This window comes from Neophocaena asiaeorientalis, unplaced genomic scaffold (genome assembly GCF_003031525.2).
Source record: "Neophocaena asiaeorientalis asiaeorientalis breed wild unplaced genomic scaffold, Neophocaena_asiaeorientalis_V1.1 scaffold22, whole genome shotgun sequence".
NCBI classification, from domain to species: domain Eukaryota; kingdom Metazoa; phylum Chordata; class Mammalia; order Artiodactyla; family Phocoenidae; genus Neophocaena; species Neophocaena asiaeorientalis.
In genome coordinates this window covers 60,423-85,285 of record NW_020174422.1, presented here as the reverse complement: position 1 = coordinate 85,285, position 24,863 = coordinate 60,423, and the positions used below count along the sequence as shown (strand labels likewise).

The 24,863-nt window shown below is 50.0% G+C and overlaps 1 protein-coding gene across 4 annotated transcripts in view; it reads left to right on the top strand.

Moving 5' to 3' along the window:
- The window catches only part of SEMA5B (semaphorin 5B), a 125,924-nt gene that overhangs the window by 93,830 nt on the left and 7,231 nt on the right, over window positions 1–24,863 (top strand). For all 4 annotated transcript variants that reach the window (XM_024756518.1, XM_024756517.1, XM_024756520.1 and 1 more), the window contains exons 4-11: window positions 534–579; window positions 12,546–12,608; window positions 12,979–13,077; window positions 13,544–13,757; window positions 14,424–14,709; window positions 17,252–17,387; window positions 18,562–18,769; window positions 18,884–19,091. In XM_024756518.1, the coding sequence (XP_024612286.1) occupies window positions 534–579; window positions 12,546–12,608; window positions 12,979–13,077; window positions 13,544–13,757; window positions 14,424–14,709; window positions 17,252–17,387; window positions 18,562–18,769; window positions 18,884–19,091 (1,260 nt within the window). The remainder of the gene's footprint in view (window positions 1–533; window positions 580–12,545; window positions 12,609–12,978; window positions 13,078–13,543; window positions 13,758–14,423; window positions 14,710–17,251; window positions 17,388–18,561; window positions 18,770–18,883; window positions 19,092–24,863) is intronic.

Below are 24,863 nucleotides of genomic sequence, written 5' to 3'. Positions count from 1 at the left end.
TGGCGATGTGGAGGAGAGGAAACACGAGGTGGCAGAGGGGCAGTTTGGGCAAGAGGAGACAGGCTGGGCCTGGGAGGTGGCCGAGGGACAGAGGAAGATGACCTGCCTGGGTCCCCACAAGAGCTCCATGAGGCTTTATGTTGAACAGAAACAGGTTCCATGGTTGGGAAGGGGGTGTGGGAGGCTGTGCCCTGGGCCTGCTGGGATGGCGGGGAACAGAGACAGCGTGGGCTTTGGGAGCAGATGCGTCTGGGTTTCAATCCCACATCCTGCACTTACTATCTCTATGATTAGGGCCATTTACCCAAACTGTTTCCTCTTCTGTAAAATGGAGTTTTCTCTCTACTCCCGGCGTGGCAGTGCAGATTAAATGAGCAAATGGAGGTGAAGCTCTCCCTGGGGTCGGCCCACTGTCAGCCGTCTGCAGTCGGCACCCAGTCCTGGCACCCCATGAGGCAGGAGCCAGGAAGCTGTTCCTGGAGGCCTACCTGCAGAACCAGCCTGACTTACCATCTCTGTTTCTGTTTTCACAGGAACTACCTCTTCAGACTCAGCCTTGCCAATGTCTCCCTCCTTCAGGTACATTTGCTTCCCTTCCCTGTAATTTCCCTGGTATTTGGGGGCTGGGGCCAGGGCAGCACAAGGAGTGAGATTCAGAATTCAACCCCCAGGGTTGAAAACAGGAGCCCTGTGTTCTTTTCACTGGCTGTGGACTCACACTGGCAGTGGGGGTAATGGCTGGGAAGATATTTGGAAGTGGGGGCGTGGCCACAGAAACACGGGGGCACACGCAGGGCTCCTGCGTTGTGAGGACAGGAGCTAGGTGCTCCTGTTTGCCTAGACTGAGGGCTCCCAGGACGCAGGACTTTCACTAGAACCAGTACAGTACTGGGCAGACTGGAACGGCTGGTCATGCCAAGTCCAGCTGCTAAATCCACAGGAGGGTCTCTGGGTTTGGGCCTCGAGGGAAAGGGTGGCCCTGGTTCCTTTCTTAGCCTGGCCTGAGTGATCCCATTGTAGCTCATTGTTTTCACTGAGCTGCGACTGATTTGTTATCTGCTGCCAAGAAGGACTCCCCCAGCATAATTCCCTAAGTGCTTTGGGAGGCACTTTGATGGGACTCCTTGATCCAGAACATTTATCCCAGATTGAGAAACAGATGCCATATCATCTCAGCAGAGGCTGGACATTCTAGAGAAAGGAAGGCCATCTCTTTGTCAATGAGGGGAGGGCCTCAGTTCCTGTGTCCAGGGGAGGCTTGCCGGTCTCCAGTGATCAAGTGTTCCTTGAGGACTTGCTGTGTATCAAAAGTGAGCTGGGGGCTTCCCTGGTGGCGCAGTGGTTGAGAGTCCACCTGCCGATGCAGGGGACACGGGTTTGTGCCCCGGTCCGGGAAGATCCCACATGCCGCGGAGCGGCTGGGCCCGTGAGCCATGGCCGCTGAGCCTGCGCGTCCGGAGCCTGTGCTCCGCAACGGGAGAGGCCACAACAGTGAGAGGCCCGCGTACCGCAAAAAAAAAAAAAAAAGTGAGCTGGGGGAGGAGGGGCTATAAGACAAGCAGAGTCTCTGGCCGCTAGGGCTCACAGCACAGCCAGGAAAAGATGATGAGTGATACACACAACCTAATTAGAGAATGGTACAAGGAGTTAGTCAGGGCCTGGGCTATTTGGCATCGTGTTTCACTACAAAGGGCAGTTGGGGAAGGGGAGACCTCCTTGGTGAGCTAGTGTGACACTCTGGTCTAGTTTCTTCTAGCTGCACCTGGTTCTAGACCCCCAGGGGCCATTGCAGCTGGTTGCCACAGAGGAGGTGCTCCACAGGGAGCAGAAAAGGTGTGACCATCCAAAAGGAGGAGCCAGGAAGAACTAGGGGAAATTGAAAAGAAATTCCATTCATCGATTTTTAATAAACATTAATAAACATTAACAAACATTTATGGAATACCTACTATATGCTGGGTGCTGTCCCAGGCATGGTACTAGGCATTTGAGATCCCAAGGTGAATCAGGCTCTGTCCCTTGCCTGAAGGAGCAAGCATAAGAGATCATAAATGATTCCCTTTCCTGGATGGGACATGTTCCTGGGGCCTGGGCTGGAGCAAGGTGGAGTAAATTCCCAGAGGCAGCATCCCATGTCCTGCCAGCTTGGTTGGTCACAAGCAGCCCAGCCAGAGCCTAGTTTCCAAGTGACTTCCATGGGAAATGAAGCCAAGATGCCAAACCCTGCAGGTCAGGGCCTGGGGACAGCCAGTGCACAGATGGTCCGAAGTGGGTGGGAGGAAGTGGATCCAAGCGTCCTGCCTTATGTTCAGGAGGCAGTTGGCTTTTTATTAAGTTCCCATGGTCAGCAAATGAAAGTCTTCTGGAACAGTAAAGTGGCCAAAGTGGGGAAAGAGAGACAGATGCACAGAAATAATGGCAGTGCTGTGGGAAGCATGTAAGAAGGGGTGCATGCCAGGTGCCAGGTGCCCAGAGGCATGAGGAACCCCCAGCCTCCGCAGGGTCTGAAAAGTCTTCCCAGAGAGCTGCCCTTGGGCAGCAGTTTGAAGGATGGGGTTTGGCCAGGCAGCTAAGGAGGAGACAAGGTATGAAATACCTTGGAGCACTGAGGGGGCAGTGTGGCAGGATCATGGGGTGGGAGTGGGATAAAGGTAGGAGATGAGGCCCAGGAAGAGAGAGAGTCTACATCACAGAGGGTCTTCATGGCTGAGCAGAGGGGTCCATATTTTATTTTGAAGGCAAAGAGGTATAAGCCGAGAAGTGGCATGAACAGATTTGGTGTTCAGATCACCCAGCCCAATGCAGAGAATGCATTAGCAGAGGAACTGGTTAGGAGAAACGGCAATAATCCCGATGATTGTTGGGGACAATTGAATTAAGGCAGCAGAGTGGGGATGGAGAGAAGAAAGGAAATGATCTTCAGGTGGCAGAATCTTACAGCGTCACAGCATCACACGGCTCCCCAGAGCACCAGGCACATTGTCTTCTGTGTGAAGGTGACCCCTAGAGTTGGGAAGCTGGCAGCCCTGGAGGGTTTAGCGAAGGCTTGGACTACAGTGGTGCCATCTAGGTTTCTGGCTTGCAGAGCTGGGTAGCAAAAATCAGGATGGGACTGGAGCTAGCCTGACTAGACACTGGCTCTCCCTCGGTTGCCCACTAGAATCACCAGAGGAGCCTTACAAAGCACTGATGCCTAAGAGGTTCTGTTCTAGGGCACAGCCAGGCACTGGGATTTTTAAAGGCTCCCAGGTGATTCCTTTGTGCAGCCAGATATAGGAACCACTGCTCTAGGATGTTACGGCCTTTTTTGTAGATGCTGCCCAACTGGTTCGGCTTCCCCAGGTGTCCTTGACAGTTGACCGGCAGGTCCTGGGTCCCGTACCTTACCAGATGTTAGGACCCTCCGGCTTGATGCTGAGGCCTGGTGTTTGGTTCATTCTGCTCCGTGTGGATCTGGTCCCAGCCATGGGAAGGTACCTTCTGCCAGCCCTATCACTCATGATTGAGGCAGGAGCTGGGCCTCTGGGGCTTTTCTGAAGGCTTTTCTACAGACCAGCCACAACTGCACCAGGAATTGGTTTTACCACCTTCCCAGGGTGTCTCTTAGGGCCTGACTCCAGGAGTTCAGATTGGATTCTTTGTAACAGAGCTAAGGAGATAAATAAATACAATTCATGTTCACATCCTCACCTCCCCACCATAGGGGAACCACCTAGCCACAAAGAGGAGGGAACGAGAGAGAAGTTAGAGCGGGCTGTCCAGCATCCCCTCGACCAGGCAGGAGGCCGACCTCAGCCTCTGGTCTCCTGGTTTGTACTCTGATAAGAAAGCCCTGCCTTTTGACCACGAAAGCTGGACTTCATTGAGCGCTCCTCCATTGCCCTGTCTGGGGCTTTGGGTTCCTGTTCATAAGCTTTCAGTCCACAGCATCTGCTATCACAATTGGCTTACAGCAACTAAATGCTAAAAATGAGCTGCACCCCTTTGCTGAAGAGGAGACAGGGTCAAGGCCTCCCTGCTCCCCAGCCCAGCTTCCTTTACTCTCCGTCCTGCCTGGTGCACACACGCAGTTATAAATCTCCATTACAGACAACTGATCCTCCCACGTGGCCCCAGGGTATGATTTAACCAAACTTAAACCTCAGTGCTTTATTGATAGTTTAAATAATTAACATCCCTTAAAGAAAAATCTAGATACAAACAGTTCATGCAAACCAGTGTCCATTAAAAGGACTTCTAAGTACCTAACCCCTGTTAAACAATTTGTGTAAACTACTCTGCCTTAAGGAAAATAGAAAAACCCAGCTTCCTTCCAAGTCTCTAAGCAACAAGGGAGGAGAGATGCAGGTAGCGGCAGAGGGGGCAGGGTGCGTGCGGCAGAGGGGGCAGGGTGCGTGCGTGCCTGCGTGTGTGTGTGTGTGTGTGTGTGTGTGTGTGTGTGTGTGTGCGCGCGCGCGCGCGCGCACGCCCGTGCTTGCAGAAGGGGAGGGGAAACCAAATCAGCTCACCAGTGATTGTCATTTATCACTGTAACTTAATAAACTGGTGTGGGGGATCAAAAGGTGGCGAGTGGTCGACAGTGTCGGGGGGATGCTGAATGATAAGCTTACTTGGATTGGTCAATCAGGAGCTCATGAGCCACCTGTGCCACAGCAGTTCCAGAGGATGACATGGCTGGAGGCCTAATTGCAATGGATTTATGATCTTGGGCTGCCACATGTCCTGCATGTGCAGACATGGGGACTGTTCTGCACATATGCATCAGGATGCACATGGGGCTTTGTTTGCGCCTGGGCAGATGGTGAGGCTGATCCTGAGCTCTTTTCTAGTTGTCTTCACATTGTCCAAACTAAAATGGCAGCTCCATAGTTTTTTGAAATCTAAACTCTGATGAGTGGTGGACTTAATGTTCAGCTGTTTTAATGTTCAGCCATCGTCTCTGGTGTCCACGGGTGCTGCTGAGTCTGTAAGGAGATTATCCAATTCCTGGCTGTCTCAACTGCTTTCCCCATACCAGAAAACCATGCAGTTTCTCTTTACTAGAGATTGCCATCCTGGAATTTCTGGGACAGTCCTAGTTTAAGGCATTCTGCATGGCCGATTGATCATACACATCTTATCTCCACTCCTTCACCAAATTCACTAAAAGGACAGTGAGAAAATTTAAAAGGTACAGATCTGCAATGACAGAGAGAACAAAAGAGATGTCAGTAGAGAAGAGATGAAATGTATTCTGGGAAGGTGGGAAATGGATGGAGCAAATCATAACCAATTTGGTAGAGCAGGACAGTTTACAGAGGGAGATATGGCAGAGAAGCATCATGACTCCCCAGAAGGCCTCAGAAATTGGGGTGTTGGATATTGTGGAATGTGAAGATGAGGTACAAGGCTAAAAGGGGGAAATGGTTGAAATTATCTAAATTGAGAGGTCAGAACCCAGATCTCCTGTCCCATCCCACACAGTAATCCCTTCCTCCATTTACCCCTCCCCCAGTAAAGGGAGATTAAGACCCTTTTTTTTCATTAAAAAAAATTTTATTGAAGTGTAGTTGATTTGCAAAGTTGTGCTAATTTCTTCTGTGCAGCAAAGTGACTCAGTTATACATATACATATATATATATACTTTTTCATAGTCCTTTCCATTTTGTTTTGTCACAGGATATTGAATATAGTCCCCTGTGCTATACAGTAGGACCTTGTTGTTTATCCATCCTGTATAGAATAATTTGCCTCTGCTAATCCCAAACTCCCATTCCTTCCCTCCCCTCCCCCCCTTGGCAACCACAACTCTATTCTCATGTCTGTGAGTCGTTCTGTATTGTAGATATGTTCATTTGTGCCGTATTTTAGATTCCACATATAAGTGATATCATATGGTATTTGTCTTTCTCTTTCTGACTTACTTTGTTCATTATGCTAATCTCTAGGTTCATCCACGTTGCTGCAAATGGCATTATTTCATTCTTTTTGATGGCTGAGTAACGTTCCATTGTCTCTATATGCCACATCTTCTTTATTCATTCATCTGTTGATGGACATTTAGGTTGTTTCCATGTCTTGGCTATTGTAAATAGTGCTGCTGTGAACATAGGGGTGCATGTATCTTCTTGAATTATACTTTTGTCTGGGTATACGCCCAGGAGTGGAATTGCTGGATCATGTGGCAACTCTAGTTTTAGTTTTTTGAGGAGCCTCCATACTTTTTCCATAGCTGCTGCACCAGTTTACATTCCCACCAACAGTGTAAGAGTGTTCCCTGTTCTCCACACCCTCTCCAGCGTTTGTTATTTATAAAATTTTTAATGATGGACATTCTGACAGGTGTGAGCTGGTACCTTGTTGTAGTTTTGATTTGCATTTCTCTAATAATTAGCAATACTGAGCATCTTTTGATGTGCCTATTGGCCATCTGTATGTCTTCTTTGGAGAAATGTCTATTTAGGTCTTCTGCCCATTTTTCGATTGGGTTGTTTGGGTTTTTTTGTTGTTGAGTTGCATGAGCTGCTTGTATATTTTGGCAATTAAGCCCTCGTTGGTCGCATCATTTGCAAATATTTTCTCCCAGTCCGTAGGTTGTCTTTTCATTTTGTTTGTGGTTTCCTTTGCTGTGCAGAAACTTGTAAGTTGGAGTAGGTGCCATTTGTTTATTTTAGTTTTTACTTCTATTGCCTTTGGAGACTGACCTAAGAAAACATTGATACAGTTTATGTCAGAGAATGTTTTGCCTATGCTCTCTTCTAGGAGTTTTATGGTGTCATATCTTATGTTTAAGTCTTTAAGCTGTTTTGAGTTTATTTTTGTGCGTGGTGTAAGGGTGTCTTCTAACTTCATTGATTTGCATGCAGCTGTCCAACTTCCCCAGCACGACTTGCTGAAGAGACTTTTTTCCCATTTTATATTCTTGCCTCCTTTGTCAAAGATTAATTGACCCTACAGTGTGGGTTTTTTTCTGGGCTCTCTATTCTGTTCCACATATCCATCTGTCTGTTTTTGTGCCAATACAACGTTGTTTTGATTACTGTAGCTTTGTAGTATTGTCTGAAGTCTGGGAGGGTTATGCCTCCTGCTTTAAGACCCTTTATTTAAAGACCCAACTGGTAAGCCTCCAAATTTGGAGATTCCAGGAAAGGTGAAATCGCACTGATGGGGTACGGGGCTAGAACAATATTTCTTTTTCTCTCTTTGTGCAATTTATTTATTGAAGAAAACTGGTCATTTGTCCTGTAGTGTTTCCCACAATCCTGACTTTGCTGATTGTAATCCAAATGGTACAATTTAATGTATTCCTCTGTTCCCTGTGTCATCTGTGAATTGATTGTTAGATTTAAAGACTTTATTTAGTTTAGATTCTGGCAAGATTACCTCAGAGGTGTTATTGTGTACATTTTTAGGAGGTACATAGTATCCGATTTTCTCTGTTTTTTTTTTTAATGTTAGCAGCCATTGATGATTGTTTCCCAGATCCATTAATTCTTTAGGTATTACAGTATATTAGCTGGACTACTTCTACAAGGAGAAACTTCTCCTCATCTCCTATTTGATTACCCAATGATACAGTCATATAGAAAAGGCAGGATAAATATTTGATACTCTGTCTTTATTCACCAGTTTTCAAATAATGAACTGGCTTGGAAGTATCTGTCAATGATGATCAGTTAATTTAATTTTATTATTATTACGGACTCATGGCTTTAAACATTGTGGGTGTTGCAACCTATTACATTTATCTCTCATGACTATCCCATCTTTCGCCAGTAGGGGGCCTCTTCAAATTGGCTCCTGGCCCTGTGACACTATGACCCTAGTGGTCTTTGCTTCCTTACTATTTGGTGTGAGGAGATATCTAGGCTCACCTTGTACATTTCCTGTCCCAGACCTAGAATTAGTCGTTACTCCAAAAAACCTTGGCTCCTTTCAGTGGGAAATGGTTAATGATTTATTTTTAAATATCAATAGCCAAAAATCACCATACATTTGAGGAAAGCCTCTACAGTGAAAGGGAAAGATCAAACCAAACAAGCAAACAGAATGAAGGAAGCTGTAAGAAACAGGGACAATGCAAGACATACAAGAAAACACTTTGTAAGTTAATTTTAAAAACTAATTAGAATCTTCTGAGATATAAGAATATATTTTGTTTATAAAACATTAAATTAAAAATGAAAATTTAAAAAGTGATTGGGAATAAAAATTGAATGGAAGGATTAGAAGATAAAGTTGAAGAAATATCTCTCAGAAATTAGAACGACAAAAAAAAGAAATGAAAAACAGAAAAAAATGAGAAATAACAGAAAACTAGAGGATCAATGCACAAGGGCCAACAGTGGATTGGATTAATAAGAGTTACAAAAAAGAGAACAGAGAAAAAAATGAGGAAGAAATTATGGATGAAATAACATAAGAAAATTTGCCAAAATAGAGGATGAGTCTTCACATTGAAAGGGCTGACTGAGTTCCCAAAAGAGACCCTGCACTAAGGCACATCACTGTGAATTTCAGGATACTGTTATCAAAGGTGATTCTAAAAGCTTTTAGCTTTTTTTTCTAAAGAGAAAAAGGAAAAGAAAACGATCACTACAAAAGATTGGGAATAAGAATTACACCAGACTTCTCAGTAGCAACACTGGAATCTAGAAGACAATGGAGGAATAAATGCCTTTACAATTCTGAGTGAAAATTATTTTCAACTTAGAATTCTATACCAAAACGATCAATCAAGTATGAAGATAGAATGAATCAGACAGGCAAGAATTTTAAAAAATTGATCTACCATGTTCCTTTTCATAGGAAGATACTGGAGATGTGTTCTACCAAAATAAGCAAGTAATTCAAGAAAGGGGAAACACAGGATTCAGCAAACAGGAGAGGAGTGGAGGTAAGTCCCAGGTTAACAGCCAAGCAGGAGACCTCAAGAGCAACCAGGTCATACTGGGGCAGGAGGCTGGAGGCTGGCAGGAGGAAAAGAATTGGAATTAACAGGTTATCTGAACCATCTGTGAGTACAGTTAGCAGATGGTATTGAGAGGGACTGTTGGGCATTAGGGAAAAATCAGTGATAGGTACATTGTAAAAGAAGCCCATGAAGAAAATCAAGACAATTATTCAGTCCAGGAAAAACAGAAAGTTGGTCAAGAAAGGATACCTCATCGGAATAGAAATATTTCATTGATTCTCAGAGGCATATGTTTTCACATTTTGCTGAGTCTGAAGTCAGGCCATGTCTTTCTGTCAAAGGCATCTTACAGTCACCATTGGCCAGACCACAGTCCTGATGGAGTTGTCTCTACCTGTGAAGGTGTGAACTTGGTCATTATTCCTGGTGTTCTCACCCAGCAACAGCCACCCATTGATATCTCAGCCCACAAACCATTTTAGGATCATATGAGGAGGGACTAGGAGTCCTGGTTGGTCAGAAAACCTTCTGTGGACACCTGCTGGTAAGATCAAGAAGGTGCCAGCATCCAACCTGCAGAATGGGGGCAATGACTTGGAAGAAAATTCTGGAAACCAGAGAGGAATACTCTTGAAGAATTGCTGCATCACTGGCTTCCTGGGTGGTTCAAAAAACGATAGTCTAAAACAAGCAAACAAACAAAACAAAAGAAAATGAGCACTGATGACAATAGAAAAGTGATTCAGAAGAGATGAACTCTGAATTCAGAGAAGGTTTAAGAATATTTAATTAATTTTGCTTACATTTTTCTTTTTTGAGTGCACAAGATTAATATCTGATTAAATATATATCTAAGCACTTCCAATAAGCGTACTTTAAAAATGTAAGTAATAAAGGAGTTCGCCAGTACGTTTTCTTTCTTCATGGTTCCTGTTACGATAGGTGGTGTCTTACATTCAGTGAAATCTGGGGTTCTAGTTGGTAGCAGTGAACAATTTTCACACATTCACAATAAAGTAAATACCGGTGTTGATTTTAAAGTATTAAATAATTATATTAAAATATTACATAATTATAATGGGAGGACAGGGAGAGGGGAAATGTATGTGTGCTTTGGGGTGGGGAGAAATGGGGATGGGTAAGTGGAAAAAAATCTTCACCTCCGTAACAGGAAGTCAGAAGATGAAGTCTGAGATTGACACATATATATTTTTTTTTATTTTGCCGTACGCGGGCCTCTCACTGTTGTGGCCTCTCCTGTTGCGGAGAACAGGCTCCGGATGCGCAGGCTCAGCAGCCATGGCCCACGGGCCCAGCCGCTCCGCGGCATGTGGGATCTTCCCGGACCAGGGCACGAACCCGTGTCCCCTGCATCGGCAGGCGGACTCTCAACCACTGCGCCACCAGGGAAGCCCATGACACATATTTTTGAGAAATTGGATTTTATAAAAACACATACAGAAAAATAGCTAAAGGAGTCTAAAGTAGTTTCCTTGGGAAATGGGGTTCGGGTGTGGGAAGAGTCGGTTGCTGGGGGCTTCTTAAATTACTTTTTCATACTATTTAACTTTTTCAACTCTGCGCATCATTATTTTGATAAAAATATTTTTTTAAATAAAAATAAATAAAATGACTCAAGCCTGTTCTGTGCTGTTGTCATTATAAATATACATATTCTTTTCAGGCCATATGTTCTAACTTTTGGTTTGAGAAATCTACTCACTGTGAGAGGCTGCAGGATGTAACAGAGAGAGCTTAGCTCTAGTGTCAGCTGTCTGGGTTTGCATCTTGGGTTTGTTGCTTACTAGCTTTGTGACCTTGGGAAAATTGCTCACCTTCTCTGAGCTTCATTTTCCTCACCTGTAAAATGAAGAGAGAGGTGTGTCAAGTGCCTGTCCTGGTGCTCAGCTCCATGTGACTTTGTCTACACCTTTTGATTGTATACAGCTGTCCCCCATGAGCCCCAACCCTCACAATGGGTTTCCCACCCCCTTAGAAATAAGGCTGACCCCTTTAAAGTGCCCCGGTGCTCAGGGACCCCAAGGCCCCTTTGTCCACACAGTCCCCCTGCAGCCACCCACTGTCCAGAGCTTTAGGCCTGGACATCGGCAGTATATGTGGGTCATTGCCCTTTTCTGCCCCCAGAGGCCCTGAGTTTGCTTGTTCATATCCCTCTTTCTTCTCACATCAGGCTCAGTCTTGGAGCTGATGTGGTGTTGAGTATGACAATGGCTCCATTGTTCCTGGCCAGAAGCCCATGGCTCTGTGGCCAGATGCCAGGGGTCATTTGCCCTTCTCCAAGGTCTGGGAGCAGAGACCTGAGCTCCAGGCCTGGCATGGCAGGATGAGCCCAGCCTGGTCATCCATCTGATGGAGGCATGACCAAACTCACCACCCAGCTCCCAAATCCAGGGTCTGCAGAAGTCAGCCCTCCCACTGCCCCACCAGGCAGGCGCCCTGGGGCTGTGGGTAAGCTGCAGCCTGGACTGCCGCTCCGGCTCCCAGCACCTCTTCCCCTCCCACATCCTGGGTCCTGGAGCTCGGCAGGCAGTGACTGCACGCCTAGAAGGATCTTTGTTAGAAATTAAAAGCAAGTGGGTTGTTTTTCTTTCTTTTTCTTTTTCTTTTTTTTTTTTTGTTTGCCCATTTGGATAGAGGAGCTGCTTGCTCAGGGCTCCCTCTCCCAGGACAGGTAGGCAGTTCATGTTTATACATGTGACCCAGAAGTATATAATGAGCCACACTCCAGGGCTGACACTGCCTGGACATGAAGGGTATCACTTCTCCCTCCAGCTGCTCTTTGGTGACTGGGAGGGCTCTCAGAGAGTATAGGCAGAACAGATGAAGGGGAACAGCGTTTTCTGGTGGGGACAGCCCTCTTCTAAAGCCCTGGGCACTGGAGAACATGCAATGTCCTCTGAGTCCCTGAGTGGAAGCTGTGTCCCCAAAACATGACCCCACGATAGAGCATGAGTGATACTACAGGGAAACAAGGAAGCAGCCTGTACAGAGGTGGGGCGAGGGTAGCAAGTAAGAAAGGGGAAGTCCTAGGTCCTTGAAACAGTGGGATGAAGAGGAAAAAAACACGTAGCCTTTGAACCAGGGATGTGGGTTCCAATCTCTGCTCTACCACATACCAGCGGCAAGCCATGCAGAACTTTCCAGGGTTGTAGTGGGCAGGTGAAATCGATCTCCTGTATCTAAGATTGGCCGATCTAGCCTTTCCTCCCTCCCTGCCTCCCGTTCATTCGAGGGACATCTGGCACATACTGGAGGCACAATTCCAATCTCCCACTCAGGGCCTGGGGTGGAAATGAAGGTCCTTGGCCACTCAAAGTTCCTTGGCTAACCTGGGGATGGAAGGGCTGGGGAGGTCCCAGGCCAGAGCTGCGTGGGGACGATGTGGGCTAAGGCGGTTTTTACTCCAGGCTTCCCCGACCCGAGCAGGTATGGAGGGTTTTGGGCTGAGGGGGTGTCTAGGGGTAAGGAGTCTGGCAGCCCTGCCGGGTCCACGTGGATATTGTGAGAGGAACCTTACCCTGCAGGCCGTGGCTGGCCCTTTCCCAGCTCTCTGTCCTCTCCAGCCACGGCTGCTGCCTGCTCTGGCTGTGAGGGGCACAGCCGTGTGATGTCTGTGTGCTCCTCCCACAGGCCACAGAGTGGGCCTCCAACGAGGACACACGCCGCTCCTGCCAAAGCAAAGGGAAGACCGAGGTACGTGGCCTTGGCAGCCAGGGGCCTGGCTTAGAGCCGGCGGGAGGCTTGTGGTTGTAGGGATGGAGGGGCACCGTGTCGGCACGAGGCCACCTGCATGAGAGGCCCAGCCTGGAGGAGCCAGGGGCTCCTGGTGCAGGCGAGGATGCACCCTGAGAATCTGAATGGGCGGTGAGGCAGGGAGCTGGCCTGGGAGGGAGGTGGTGGGGAGGGGAGACATCCACAGATGCAACCTCAGCTTCAGAGTGTGGTGGATCCGGAGCAGACTGCTTTCGAATATTTGCGGTGCAAATATGTGGCGTGACGGAAAGACACCCAGCTCTGCAGCTGGAGAGCTTGTCCCTCTATTACTTCCCCTTTGTTGCTTCAGGAGGAGTGTCAGAACTACGTGCGAGTCCTGATTGTCACTGGCCGGAAAGTGTTCATGTGTGGGACCAATGCCTTTTCGCCAGTGTGCTCCAGCAGACAGGTGAGGGCTGTGCAGCGTCCGGCAGACAGAGGGGGACACCAAGAGGTTCCCTCACTCAGGCACACAGCCTGGGAATGGGGCTGTCAGTTCAACACAAAAACCAAAACGAAAAGGATGCCCAGTTAGATTTGAATTTCAGGTAAAAAACAGACGGTATGTTAGTATCAGTATGTCCCAGGCAAGATTGGGGGCATCCTTACACTGAAAAATTATTCATTGTTCATCAAAATTCAACCTCACCTTAGAGGTGAGGCAATTATGGCAATTGCCCTGACTCTTGGCACACCTTCCCCTCCACGACGGCTGCTCCCTCAGAGGGACTGTGGGGTGGGCAGTGAGGAGGCGGGGGAGGGAAGCAGAGGCCTAGAGAGACCAGGGACGCAGGAGGAAACAAAACTCTGGAGGGGAAAGAACAGGCAGCCCCAGGGTCTCGGGGAAAAGCGCCCCATCTCCCCATTATCCCCAGGTGGGGAACCTCAGCCGGACTGTGGAGAAGATCAACGGTGTGGCCCGCTGCCCCTACGACCCACGCCACAACTCCACAGCCGTCATCTCCTCCCAGGGGGAGCTCTACGCAGCCACGGTCATCGACTTCTCAGGTCGGGACCCTGCCATTTACCGCAGCCTGGGCAGCAGGCCACCGCTTCGTACCGCCCAGTATAACTCCAAGTGGCTCAATGGTAAGGAGATCCAGCCCCGGGGGGCTCCCCTGGTCCTAAGCCAGCCAGCCCACCCTGACCCCCATCAGTTTCCTTCCTGCCCAACCAGAGTGGGGCAGATGGTCGCCCAAGGACCACAGCATGTTGGAGAGGGACTGTGGATGAAATCACAGATGTCCTGAGGACCCAGAGCAGATAGAGGGCAGGCTACGAAGGGAGAGAAAGAGTTAGGAATTGATGAGGAGGAAAGGTTATGGGAAAGAAGAGATCGGAGGAGGGTGATTTGAGTTTCTTGCCCCTTGGAGTTGAATCCCTGCTTCTCCACTAACGAGCTGTGTGGCCTTGAGCAAGTACTTGACCTCTCTGTGCCACAATGGTCTCATCTGTAATATGGGGACGATCATAGTATATACCTCATAGCTTGTTAAGAGGACCAAACGGGTTAATCCATATAAAGTACTTAGAACAGTGTCTGGTACACAGTGAGTGCTCAGTCATCCGTGTTAACTATTATTATAACTGCACTTTGCGTTGGAGGTGGGAACAGGGTTAGAGCCCCCAGGTCACCAAGCTGGTGGGGGGTTGTCAGGATACCCATCTGAGGAAATGGAAGTAGTCGAGTACTCCCAACTCTGCCCCTTCCTCCCTCCTGGCCTGACCCACCCCTTGTTCCTCTTCTGCCCCCAGAGCCAAACTTTGTAGCAGCCTATGATATCGGGCTGTTCGCATACTTCTTGCTGCGGGAGAATGCGGTGGAGCATGACTGTGGACGCACCGTGTACTCTCGGGTGGCCCGCGTGTGCAAGAATGACATGGGGGGCCGGTTCCTGCTGGAGGACACTTGGACCACGTTCATGAAGGCCCGGCTCAACTGCTCCCGCCCGGGTGAGGTCCCCTTCTACTACAACGAGCTGCAGAGTGCCTTCCACCTGCCGGAGCAGGACCTCATCTACGGGGTCTTCACCACCAATGTGTGAGTCCCTGCCCTCCCCGCTCCCGCCCCGGATGTCAGGAATGCGCTCTGAACTGCTTCGAAGCCTGATGGCTTTGGGCAGGTCCCTCTCTGAGCCCTTGTTTCTCTTTCTGTAAAATGGGGATTGCTGTGCCTTCTGCACTGGGTCCTCTGAGGATTTTGTGACTCGCTGCCTCCTGAGAGGTGAGCCCTTGTTCTGGGTTGCTGTGACGGGCAGGCCTAGGCCAGATATGAAGAAAGTAAAAGGAGCTGGATTGTGGCTCTGGGAAGGAAGAATTGCTGGTGATGAAAGTGAAATAGGCTGCCTTCAGTGAGGGGATGGCAGCCTCAGGAGGGTCCAGCAGCTGCCCATCGGGGAGGCTCAGAGGGGACTCTTTACCCTTCCAACCTCAGGACTCCATGATCCTGCTAAATCTGTCAGAGTCTTCTGGCAATCCCGACTGCCCTGGAAAACCCAGGCTGGGAATTAGAACCCCTTTTGTTTCCTAAGTGTGAGGAAGGGTAACCCTCATGGAGATCATGAGACCCTCCTTCCACAGCCTCTTCTGTGTAAAGGCTGACCCATTCAGGTGATTTTTTTATAGAGAATGCTGAATGGGCAGCAGAGACCAAGAAACACATTTGTTGTACAGGATGCTGCGCTGGGTTCTTTGTAAGGACAGAAACATATGAAGCGTAGAGTGGAGTTTGCTTACCTAGGGCCCCAGATAGCAGGCCCTGGATGAGGGCCAGGTTAGCTACAGGAAGGATAGTCTAAGGGGATGGACAGGGAGGAGAGTAAAGCAGGGAAGCTGGAGCAGAGAAGCCATCCAAGCCAGGGGACAGACATGCAGCACAGCCCGCACAGGCCATGAGCTGACAGTGGGGACTTAGTGACCAGCCTGCTGTCAGCAGCAGAAGGTGGGCAGCCGTGAGCAAAGGGCAGGAGTCACTGCAGAGGCATCAAGGGAAAATAGCAGCATTAGTGTAGACTGCAAATTGTTTACGTATTCTGCACCTTCGCCATGCCCCCGGTTCTTGTCATGGTGGAGGTCAGGGGGATGGGGGACACACCAGTGGGCAAGAGCAGCCCTGACTCTGCCCATAAGGACCTTACATTCTCGAGAAGGGCCAGTTTTAACTGTAATAAATCCTACAGAGGGAAAGGGCAGTGTGCAGAGAAGCTGTGATCAGTGTGGAGGGTCGATGATCAGGGAGGGCTTCCTGTAGAAAGTGACATCTACAGGATGACTGGGAATCATCCTGTAGCTAGGGGAGAGGAGCATTGCAGCCCGAGGGAACAACATGTGCAAAGCTTGGGGTGGGAAAAAATGTTTGAGGAACTGAGAGGAGACCCGTGTGGCAGGAACCTGGCAGGTGAAGACGGGAGAGTCAGCCGAGGGGTGGGCATGGGAGGATTATGCCCGGAAGGGCCTTGTAGACTGCTTTAAGGGTTTTGATCTTTATCCTAAGAGTAAGGAGATGTTATTGGAGGGTTTGAAGGAGGACAGGGACTAGCTCAGATGTGCATTTTGTAACCCTCACTCCGGCTGCTGTGTGGATAATGGATCAGAGGAGACCGGACGGGCTGCAGGGACAGTGCAGGATCCTGGAGGAGACAGTGGGGACTGCGACCAGGCAGAGGGGAGCGAAATGCACACATTTGGGAGAGGGACCGAGTGCAGAGAACAGCCCTGGAAACACTTGGTGTAGTGGTATCCTCTCTCCAAACTGCCCACATCAGACTCATAGGAACGTCTGAATCCATGACTGAAAGGGATCTGAGAGGTCACCTGGCTGCGGGTGGTGGGCTGCAGCATACATTACTGGTTTGGCAACGAAGTTGTTGTTGGGTTTTCTTTTTTTTTTTTTTTGCTGTACGCGGGCCTCTCACTGTTGTGGCCTCTCCCGTTGCGGAGCACAGGCTCCGGACGCGCAGGCTCAGCGGCCATGGCTCACGGGCCCAGCCGCTCCGCGGCACGTGGGATCTTCCCGGACTGGGGCACGAACCCGTGTCCCCTGCATTGGCAGGCGGACTCCCAACCACTGCGCCACCAGGGAAGCCCTCTTTTTTTAAAATAAAATAAATAAAGCAGAATCGATCGGAATAAAAATATCAGAGTATAATGTATTTAGTAAGGGTACATATTGCTTCATGAAAATTCATTGCAAATGTGTATGTGTGCATGTATGTGTGTGTCCTACTGAGCTGTAATATAAAATATATTTCTTACAGTGGGCCAGGGACTAAAATGTTTGAAAACCATTGACTTTATTTGACCCTCCCACTGAATAAACGAAGGGGATGAGGAGGTAGCACAGAAGGATCTACCAGTGCTTCTCATCAGTGGGTCTTTCTTTCCCGGAGGCTTTCCACGGTGTGAAAACCATGTTTCCTCCTTCTGTGATACCCCTGTGGTGCGGAAGGCACCAGACTCATCATAGGCGCCTAGTAAGCCTTGGAGCTGTGCCATGCTGTGATTTGACAGCTGGCCATGGGATTTAAGGGGAAGGTGCCGAGGCCTCCAGGGAAGGCAGCGTGCCTCCATCTCTTGCCTTTCAGAAACAGCATTGCCGCATCTGCTGTCTGCGCCTTCAACCTCAGTGCCATCTCTCAGGCTTTCAATGGCCCGTTTCGCTACCAGGAGAACCCCAGGGCTGCCTGGCTCCCCATCTCCAACCCCATCCCCAATTTCCAGGTACAGCTTCTCCTCCCCTTTCCCTCTCCTCACATACCACCCTCCCCCAGACTACCAGCCGCAAGCCGATTCCCAGCTACTTAGTGCAACCACCAAATGTGTCCCTGCTGATCTATGCCCATCTGTGGGGTCCGCGATGGTTCCCTACAAGGGTGGTAACCTCAAGACTGTGGAGCAAGAAAGGGAGAATGGGTGGGATGCAGAACAAGGGAGCCTGCTCTGAGCCATCTCTAAATGTTACCCCTCACCTCCAGAGAGGCAGGGAGGGGGGACCTCAGCTCTACTCAGTGTAGGGAACCAGGAGAGCAATCACAAGCTATCTGGCCAGAATTCAGGGATTTTTAGCTGGAGTTTGCTTGCAGTCTACCCAGTATGGGTACTAATGCCTGGAGGATCTCTGAGTGCCAGGAGTGGTCAGAGCCCAGCCATGGGTGGTGTGAGCATCCCCAGTGTGGAGAAGGGGAAGTAGCCATGGCACAGAGAAAACTGCAGATGGTTGATTTGCATATCCATCCAACTTCCTGACCAGGAGGCAGAATGGAGCAGGGTAAGACCTCAGGCTTTTCAGTAGTACAGTCCTGACCCAGATCTAGCCCTCTCTGTGTCACCTTGGGCAAGTCACTCAACCTCCTTGAGCCTCTTTACCCTTATCTGGCACATGGGGATAATACCATCGACCTCATAGATACGTTGGAGGGTTGATATACACCTGAGGTGGTCTGTAGAATGTAGTAGGTGCTCAATAAATGGTAGTTGCCTTCCAGCTTTGGTTCAGAAGGCATAAGAACCTTGAGCTGATAGGGACATGGGAGAGGGAAGGCAGGGCTTGGCCCAACATGGGGGAGGGGCACCTACAGCGACAGCATGAAATAACAGGACACTTGTTATCCACACTCATATGATCCGTTTCTAGATAATCCAGCCCCCCTTTCATCTTCCTTGTCCTCTTCTCCATCCCTGGTAGGTCCCTCATCCTCTGTCTTCCCAGCCTCATTTTCCCTTAGTTCCCAAAGATGAGACATCTTCCTGGAAGAGGGTGCAGGGCACTTAGCAGGGGACTTTGGGGGGCGGGGAGAAGGGATTGGAGAATCAGAGTCTGGGTTGCGAGGAAGGAGGGATACGGGACCGCGGCAGCCCGCCGGCTGGTCATGCGTGACCCGGTTCCCTGCCGCAGTGCGGCACCCTGCCCGAGGTGGGCCCCAACGAGAACCTGACGGAGCGAAGCCTGCAGGATGCACAGCGCCTGTTCCTGATGAGCGAGGCCGTGCAGCCGGTGACACCCGAGCCCTGTGTCACCCAGGACAGCGTGCGCTTCTCACACCTCGTGGTGGACCTTGTGCAGGCCAAGGATACTCTCTACCACGTGCTCTACATCGGCACGGGTGAGGCCGCCTCGCCCCGCCCCGCCGGCGCTCGGGGTGGGAGGAGGTTGAGCGGCAGGGGCTGGGCCGCGAGGTTCCGGGGCCTTTAAGGCCACCCTGATCTGGCCCCTCCAGAGTCCGGCACCATCCTGAAGGCGCTGTCCACGACGAGCCGCAGCCTCCGCGGCTGCTACCTGGAGGAGCTGCACGTGCTGCCCCCCGGGCGCCGGGAGCCGCTGCGCAGCCTGCGCATCCTGCACAGCGCCCGCGCACTCTTCGTGGGCTTGAGTGACGGCGTGCTGCGGGTGCCGCTGGAGAGGTGTGCCGCCTACCGCAGCCAGGGGTAAGCGGGCGCCGCGGGAAGGCGGCCGGGCGGCCGGGCGGGTGCGCCTCCAGACGCAGATGCCTGCCGATCGCACTGGGAGCTGGCGCTTAAGAGGTGGAGCTTTGGAGTCAGGTCGTCCTGGGATGGCATTCCTGGCGCAATCTCCAGTTGTGTGCCTTTGGACAAGTCATTTAACCTCTCTGAACCTTGGTTTCCTCCTCATAAAATCTCTGCAGGGTTTTTGTGAAGGATAAGTGGGATAATCTGCCAAAACCATTATCACTCACCTGGGGAATATATGTGTTGAGCAAACGGTGGTGGCTGTCGTTATCCCTGTTGTCAAGCCCACAGTTAGGGCCTGGTGGCCGTCTCTAGACCACGTGATTTACTCTCAGTCCCTTCAGTTCAGAGAGTGGTCTTTATCTTTGAAACCACAGCACTTGCTATGCAGATGTGAGGGCAGATAGATGATACTTTGAGTCAGCCCCAAGTTTGCTTCTGTAACTTCCCCACTTAGAAGAGGCAGAAAGGCCTGGCATGGGGGGGGTTGGAGGTGAGGAAACATGTGGAGATGGGCCGTTGTCTTCCCAACAGCTTCTGCAATCAGTTCTCCATACCTTAGCTTCAGGTGGATTCACAAATTTGGCAATAATGACATTGACGTTTAAGGGGGAAACAAAAGCCTGTTCCAAAGCCAAATGCAAATGTATCTCAGACTCCTAAGCATGTGAGGCTACCCTGAGCTGCACCCGTTCATTTTGGAGATAATTCAAAAATTGCCTTTAGCTGGCATAGCCACAGCCATGTGGGCTTCTGTGGCCTTTGCAACACAGGGACCTCCTGGCTGTGCCCATCTGTCCTCAAGATTTGGGAGACAAATGGCATCCAGGCTGCCAAGGGTTGTTTTCCAGCCCCGGTGGAGTGTGCTGGGATCTGAGCAGAGGCCTGGAGGGCCAGGGAGAAGGCTAGAAGGTCATGGTGTGACAGCGGGGAGTGGTGGGGAGGCGAGCGCAGTGGGCAGATACCCAAGCTTCCCTCAGCCCCAGCACAGGGCTCCATCAGCAAAGCACCTAACATTTGTGAAGCCCTTCCACGCTCAGAGCACTTCACGGGGCTGTCGGTGTGAGAAGAGGGAGGCAAGATGAAATAGGTCTGGAACACTCTCACTTCCCTCAGGGCTCTAGATGTCTGGCTGGGGAGAGAGACCTTGGCCTGAATCTGACATGTGGGGAGAGAATGGGGTATAATGGGAGGGACTTGCGTGGTGGAATTGGATGTACCTGGGACCTCATCTCAGCTTCGTCATCTTCCAGCTATATGATATTGAGCAAGTTACTTAACCTTTTGAGCTTTGGCTTTCTCCTGGGGAAAATAGGGGGAAATGTGACGAAGCAGATGGTATCTACTTTTGGCAGAGGAGCTGTAAGGATCGGGAATAATGCTCACGAAGTGCCTAGTCCAGCGAGTCATCATTGGTAGCTAGTGTCCTTATTCCTTTTTCATCTCCACAAATGCATTTAGGGGCCCTCCAGTCTCCTGGGCTCTGTGGAGTCTCAGGATTTGTGACGCTGAACACAGACAGCACTGCTTGGCAATGAAGCATGGCATTTCTCTCTTATGTGCTTCTTTAACTGCTGTGTCATTATCAAACTTTTCACATGTACCGTGTTCTCTAAGAGGTTGTAAATCCTTGAAGGCAAGTCCAATGTCCCAGTATTTTTTATACTCCACCAGGGGGCCATGCCCAGCCCCAGGCACAAAGTGGCCTGCTACACATGACTGATCCTGCAGTTGATTGATTGCTTGGCCTGAGAGCAGGCTGGTGCAGGAGAGGAGTGGGGAATGGGACTGGAAAGTGGATTGAGGCCAGCTGAGAATGCCAAGGGAGGATTTTGACTTGAATCCTGTGACTGGAGGCACTGAAGTGGTCTTTGAACGGGGGAGTGGTGTGATGGGCAGTGTGAATAGGTGTCTTACAAAGATCAATCAGACAGTGGCGAGCAGCATTGTCTCGGGGCAGATGGTTGGCCAGCGTGAGCTGCTGTGGCTCTAGGCCAGATATGACGTGATGGGGTCTGCAGTGGAACGAGAGGAGGGACAATGCCGGACGTTTCCCCATTCACGTGGTGCTGCAGACAGGGGACAGGGAGTTCGCGAAATGTGGCCAGGTGGAACAGCAAGGTAGATAGAGGTCAGTTCGGCGTCTGATACTTTTGGTTTCCTGAGTTTGGGATAAGAGGCCTTGATATGTACAGTGGAAACCCTGCCATAAAGCTATAGGTGGATCTAAAATGTGCGGTCTCATTACTGCAAAGTTATAAAATGACCAGAGTAAGCCCGTGCTGCCAGCAAGCTGTGCGCTCCGGGAGTCTGGGAGCCAACTGCCCGTCACACTATATCAGAATGTATGCTGTTGTGAGGCAGTTTGTCACGGGGTTTTACTGTGTCCCATGAGAGACACTTCCTGCGTCTATCCTCATTCCTTCCAAAGCTGGCAGGAGGCTGAGGGTGGTTAAGCAGAGGCCCCTTCAGGCCCCCTCCTCTGTCCAGAATCCAGGGGCTTGTCTCCAGCACCCTCCTTTCACTCAGGCAAACCTCAGCCCCATGGGGCACGACCAGGACCCTGGCCTGGCCAGAGAGACTGGTGCTCACAGGAGGACGAGCAGGGCGAGTGAATGGCTGACTGGCTCTACAAAGCAGGTGTTCTATGCATGAAGAACTGCCCCCTTCCTCCTTCCAGCACGCCTTTCATGCTGCCCTGGAGGGAGGGGCCCCTTATTGCCAGCTTATCCCAACCTCCCTCCCTGGCAGGGGGTCTGGGCCCCGTTCTACTACCATCTTAATTAATGGCCACTTCCTCCCAAGCTCCACCCTGGACAGCTCCCATTGTGAAACCCTTGCTACGCAGTGCTGGAATCCGCCTGCTTGCACATTTCACCATCCATCTCTGTCCTGCTTTAGAGCCCATGAAATGAACCTGTTGCCTCTTGTAATGGCTGCTCGAGACACTGCAGTAAAAAAGACATGATGATATATTATTGGTCTGATGGCTGCTTTTATGAAAGCAACTCTAAGCTGCCACCCACTCCTATAGTCAGAGACACTTTCACTCTCCTGTGCTTGGAGCTTTAATTTTCTTAAGAACATTCCCTGCTCTGGAAGCTCTGGAGTGGCCTCTGGCCAAAAGCAGCAAATGTGGACAAGAAAAGAGCTCAGGCACTGGTGCCAGGGGGGTCTCGCAGGTCCCCTCAGGCGGCCAGGACTGGGGCAGGGCAGGGCAGGCGTGTCCATGGAGAATCTGGTCTCCTCTTTCTTCTCTGGGAGAATTGTGAGCAGGAGAGGCTGAGGGCAAGGGATCCTGAGTGAGGGGCTGGGACCAGCATCTACTCTGTGTTTTTCTTCACTCTTTTCTTATCCTGTCATGGATTGGAAAGACAAGGCACTTCATCTCTTGGCTTGAGAACCCTGACGAAAGTGACCCTGGAACAGCAGTTCTAATGCTGTTCATTGCAATCACCTGAGGAGTGTTTCAAAGACTCTGGTGCCTGGGCTTAATCCAGTCCAGAAGGCCCGGAAATAGGAGGGATTTTTGTTTCGTTTGCTTAAGCCTTTTGAAAGATCCCCAGGAGATTCTAATTTGTTGTCAAGACTGGGAACAACTGTTCTAGAACTGGTTAGGCCCTAGATGAAGGAAGTAGCATGAGGCAAATTGCATTCCTCCAGAATCTTCTGTTTTTATCTGTGTAAATCAATTCAAATTATCTGCTCTCATGCATTCTCCCTACTGGCAGCCATTTGTTTTTGATGGATAGAATCGTATATATGTATGTATGTATTATTATTATTATTAATCACTCGTCATGGCTGGTTTTTTTTTAAGCTATTTAATCTATGTTGCTTATAAAGTGCCATAGCAATGCTTCTAGAGTTTGATGCCCATTTCTGAGAACTGAGGGAAATACACTCAGGAGTGGGCTTTACTGAGTTCTGATTGGCTGAATCTGCTAGCAGCACATTTGACCCAAATGTCAGCCAGTAAGCAGAACCTCAAAACCACAGGATGCTGGGACTACTTTTGCACATGTATTGTATTCAGTCCTGTGATGTCTAGTTTGATGCATTTGCTGGCGAAACACACCTAAATCAAACCATTGATCCCAAATGAAAATACGAGCACCCGTACGTTGTATAATTCACACAAATTGTCCTCGAGAGAATAAAATGGAAACATAGTCTTGAGAAACAGATGAGTGTTCTGGATTCCCAGGTGGGCCAGGGTATGTTTACTGGGGTCCAGCGAGGCTGTCACTCACTGAAACCCCACGCATCACCTCCTTTATCGGAGGTCATGAGCGGGGGCTACTCTTCACTGCGGTGCGCAGGCTTCTCATTGCGGTGGCTTCTCTTGTTGCGGAGCACGGGCTGTACGCACGCAGGTTTCAGTAGTTGTGGCACATGGGCTCAGTAGTTGTGGCTCACGGGCTCTAGAGTGCAGGCTCAGTAGTTGTAGCGCATGGGCTTAGTTGCTCCGCAGCATGTGGGATCTTCCCGGACCAGGGCTCGAACCCGCGTCCCCTGCATTGGCAGGCAGACTCTCAACCACTGCGCCACCGGGGAAGCCCCACCCTCTTCTTTATAAGGTCTCTGTATAACCTCTTTTCTCTTTGGTCTATTGAACTCACTGAAAATAAAGAACTCACCTGACAGGTGACTTTGCCTGAAGTTTCAAGAGAAAAGAAAGATTCTATCCTGAAGACACCAAAAGGGGCAGCCCCTTGACTCCTTTGTGTATCCCTTTAGCCCTGGGCAGCCTTAGCCCCTTTGGCCAAAGGAAAATCCCTCTGCAAACTCATGTCATCGCATGGGCTCCCCCACCCTCTTTGTCATCCAGCACCTCCTTAACCCCAAACCTCTTCTGCTTTCTAACCTCCAGTTACTGCCTCACTGTCACTCTCAGTGCTCTCCTAGACCCTCTGCAGCAGGCCCACTGCTGTGGAGCGGCCAGGCCTGGCCAGAGAGGGCGGAAGTTGGCGAAAGGAGGCAGAAGGGACCTAGCGAATCCCCTGAGGTTGGCAGTGGGCTCTCTGGGTATTGGAAGGAACTTCCTTCAGGCTCCAGAATCTGATGTTCTGTTTACTTAGCAATGGACAGGAAATCCTGATTCCACAATTCCCATATTGTTTTTCCCCTCCTTGGAGTCTTAGCAGTAGAGATTTAACTCTTGTTGTTGTTGTTAAAAACTGTAGAGGATGCGATGACTAAGTCAGAAGTAAAAAGGGAAGAGAGGAGCCTAGGTTATGAGAAGTGGAGGCTTTGGGACATGCGTCAGCGTGTGAACCGTTACCTCTCCTGGCTCATTTGAGATAGACCTGCCTAGGAATAATGGGGACCTGGGATGTGACCCCTGGCTCATCCCAGCCTGAGCACATTCTTACGATGCCAAGGCATTGGACTCTGGGTCCTGCCACTGAGCGGCACAAACATGTGGATGCCCAGGTGACCCTGGACTATGCCCAGGTGTCCCCTGACCCTGCACCTGTGTTTTGAGGCAGGGGCTCACGTTCACTCAGTGTGTGAAGTAAGACACAGCCTCCAGCTGGGAAGCAGGTGCATGAGGGGAAGAGTGTGGTGGGGAGGTCTAGGTTCTAGCCTCAGCTCTGCCACGTACAGTTTGCGTGATCCTGTGGAAACACCTGTTCCCTTCTCTGTGACTGTTTCTTCCATTGTACAATGAAAAGGTTGTTTTATGGATCCCAGTGATTCTCAGTCTGGCTCCCATTAGAATCACCC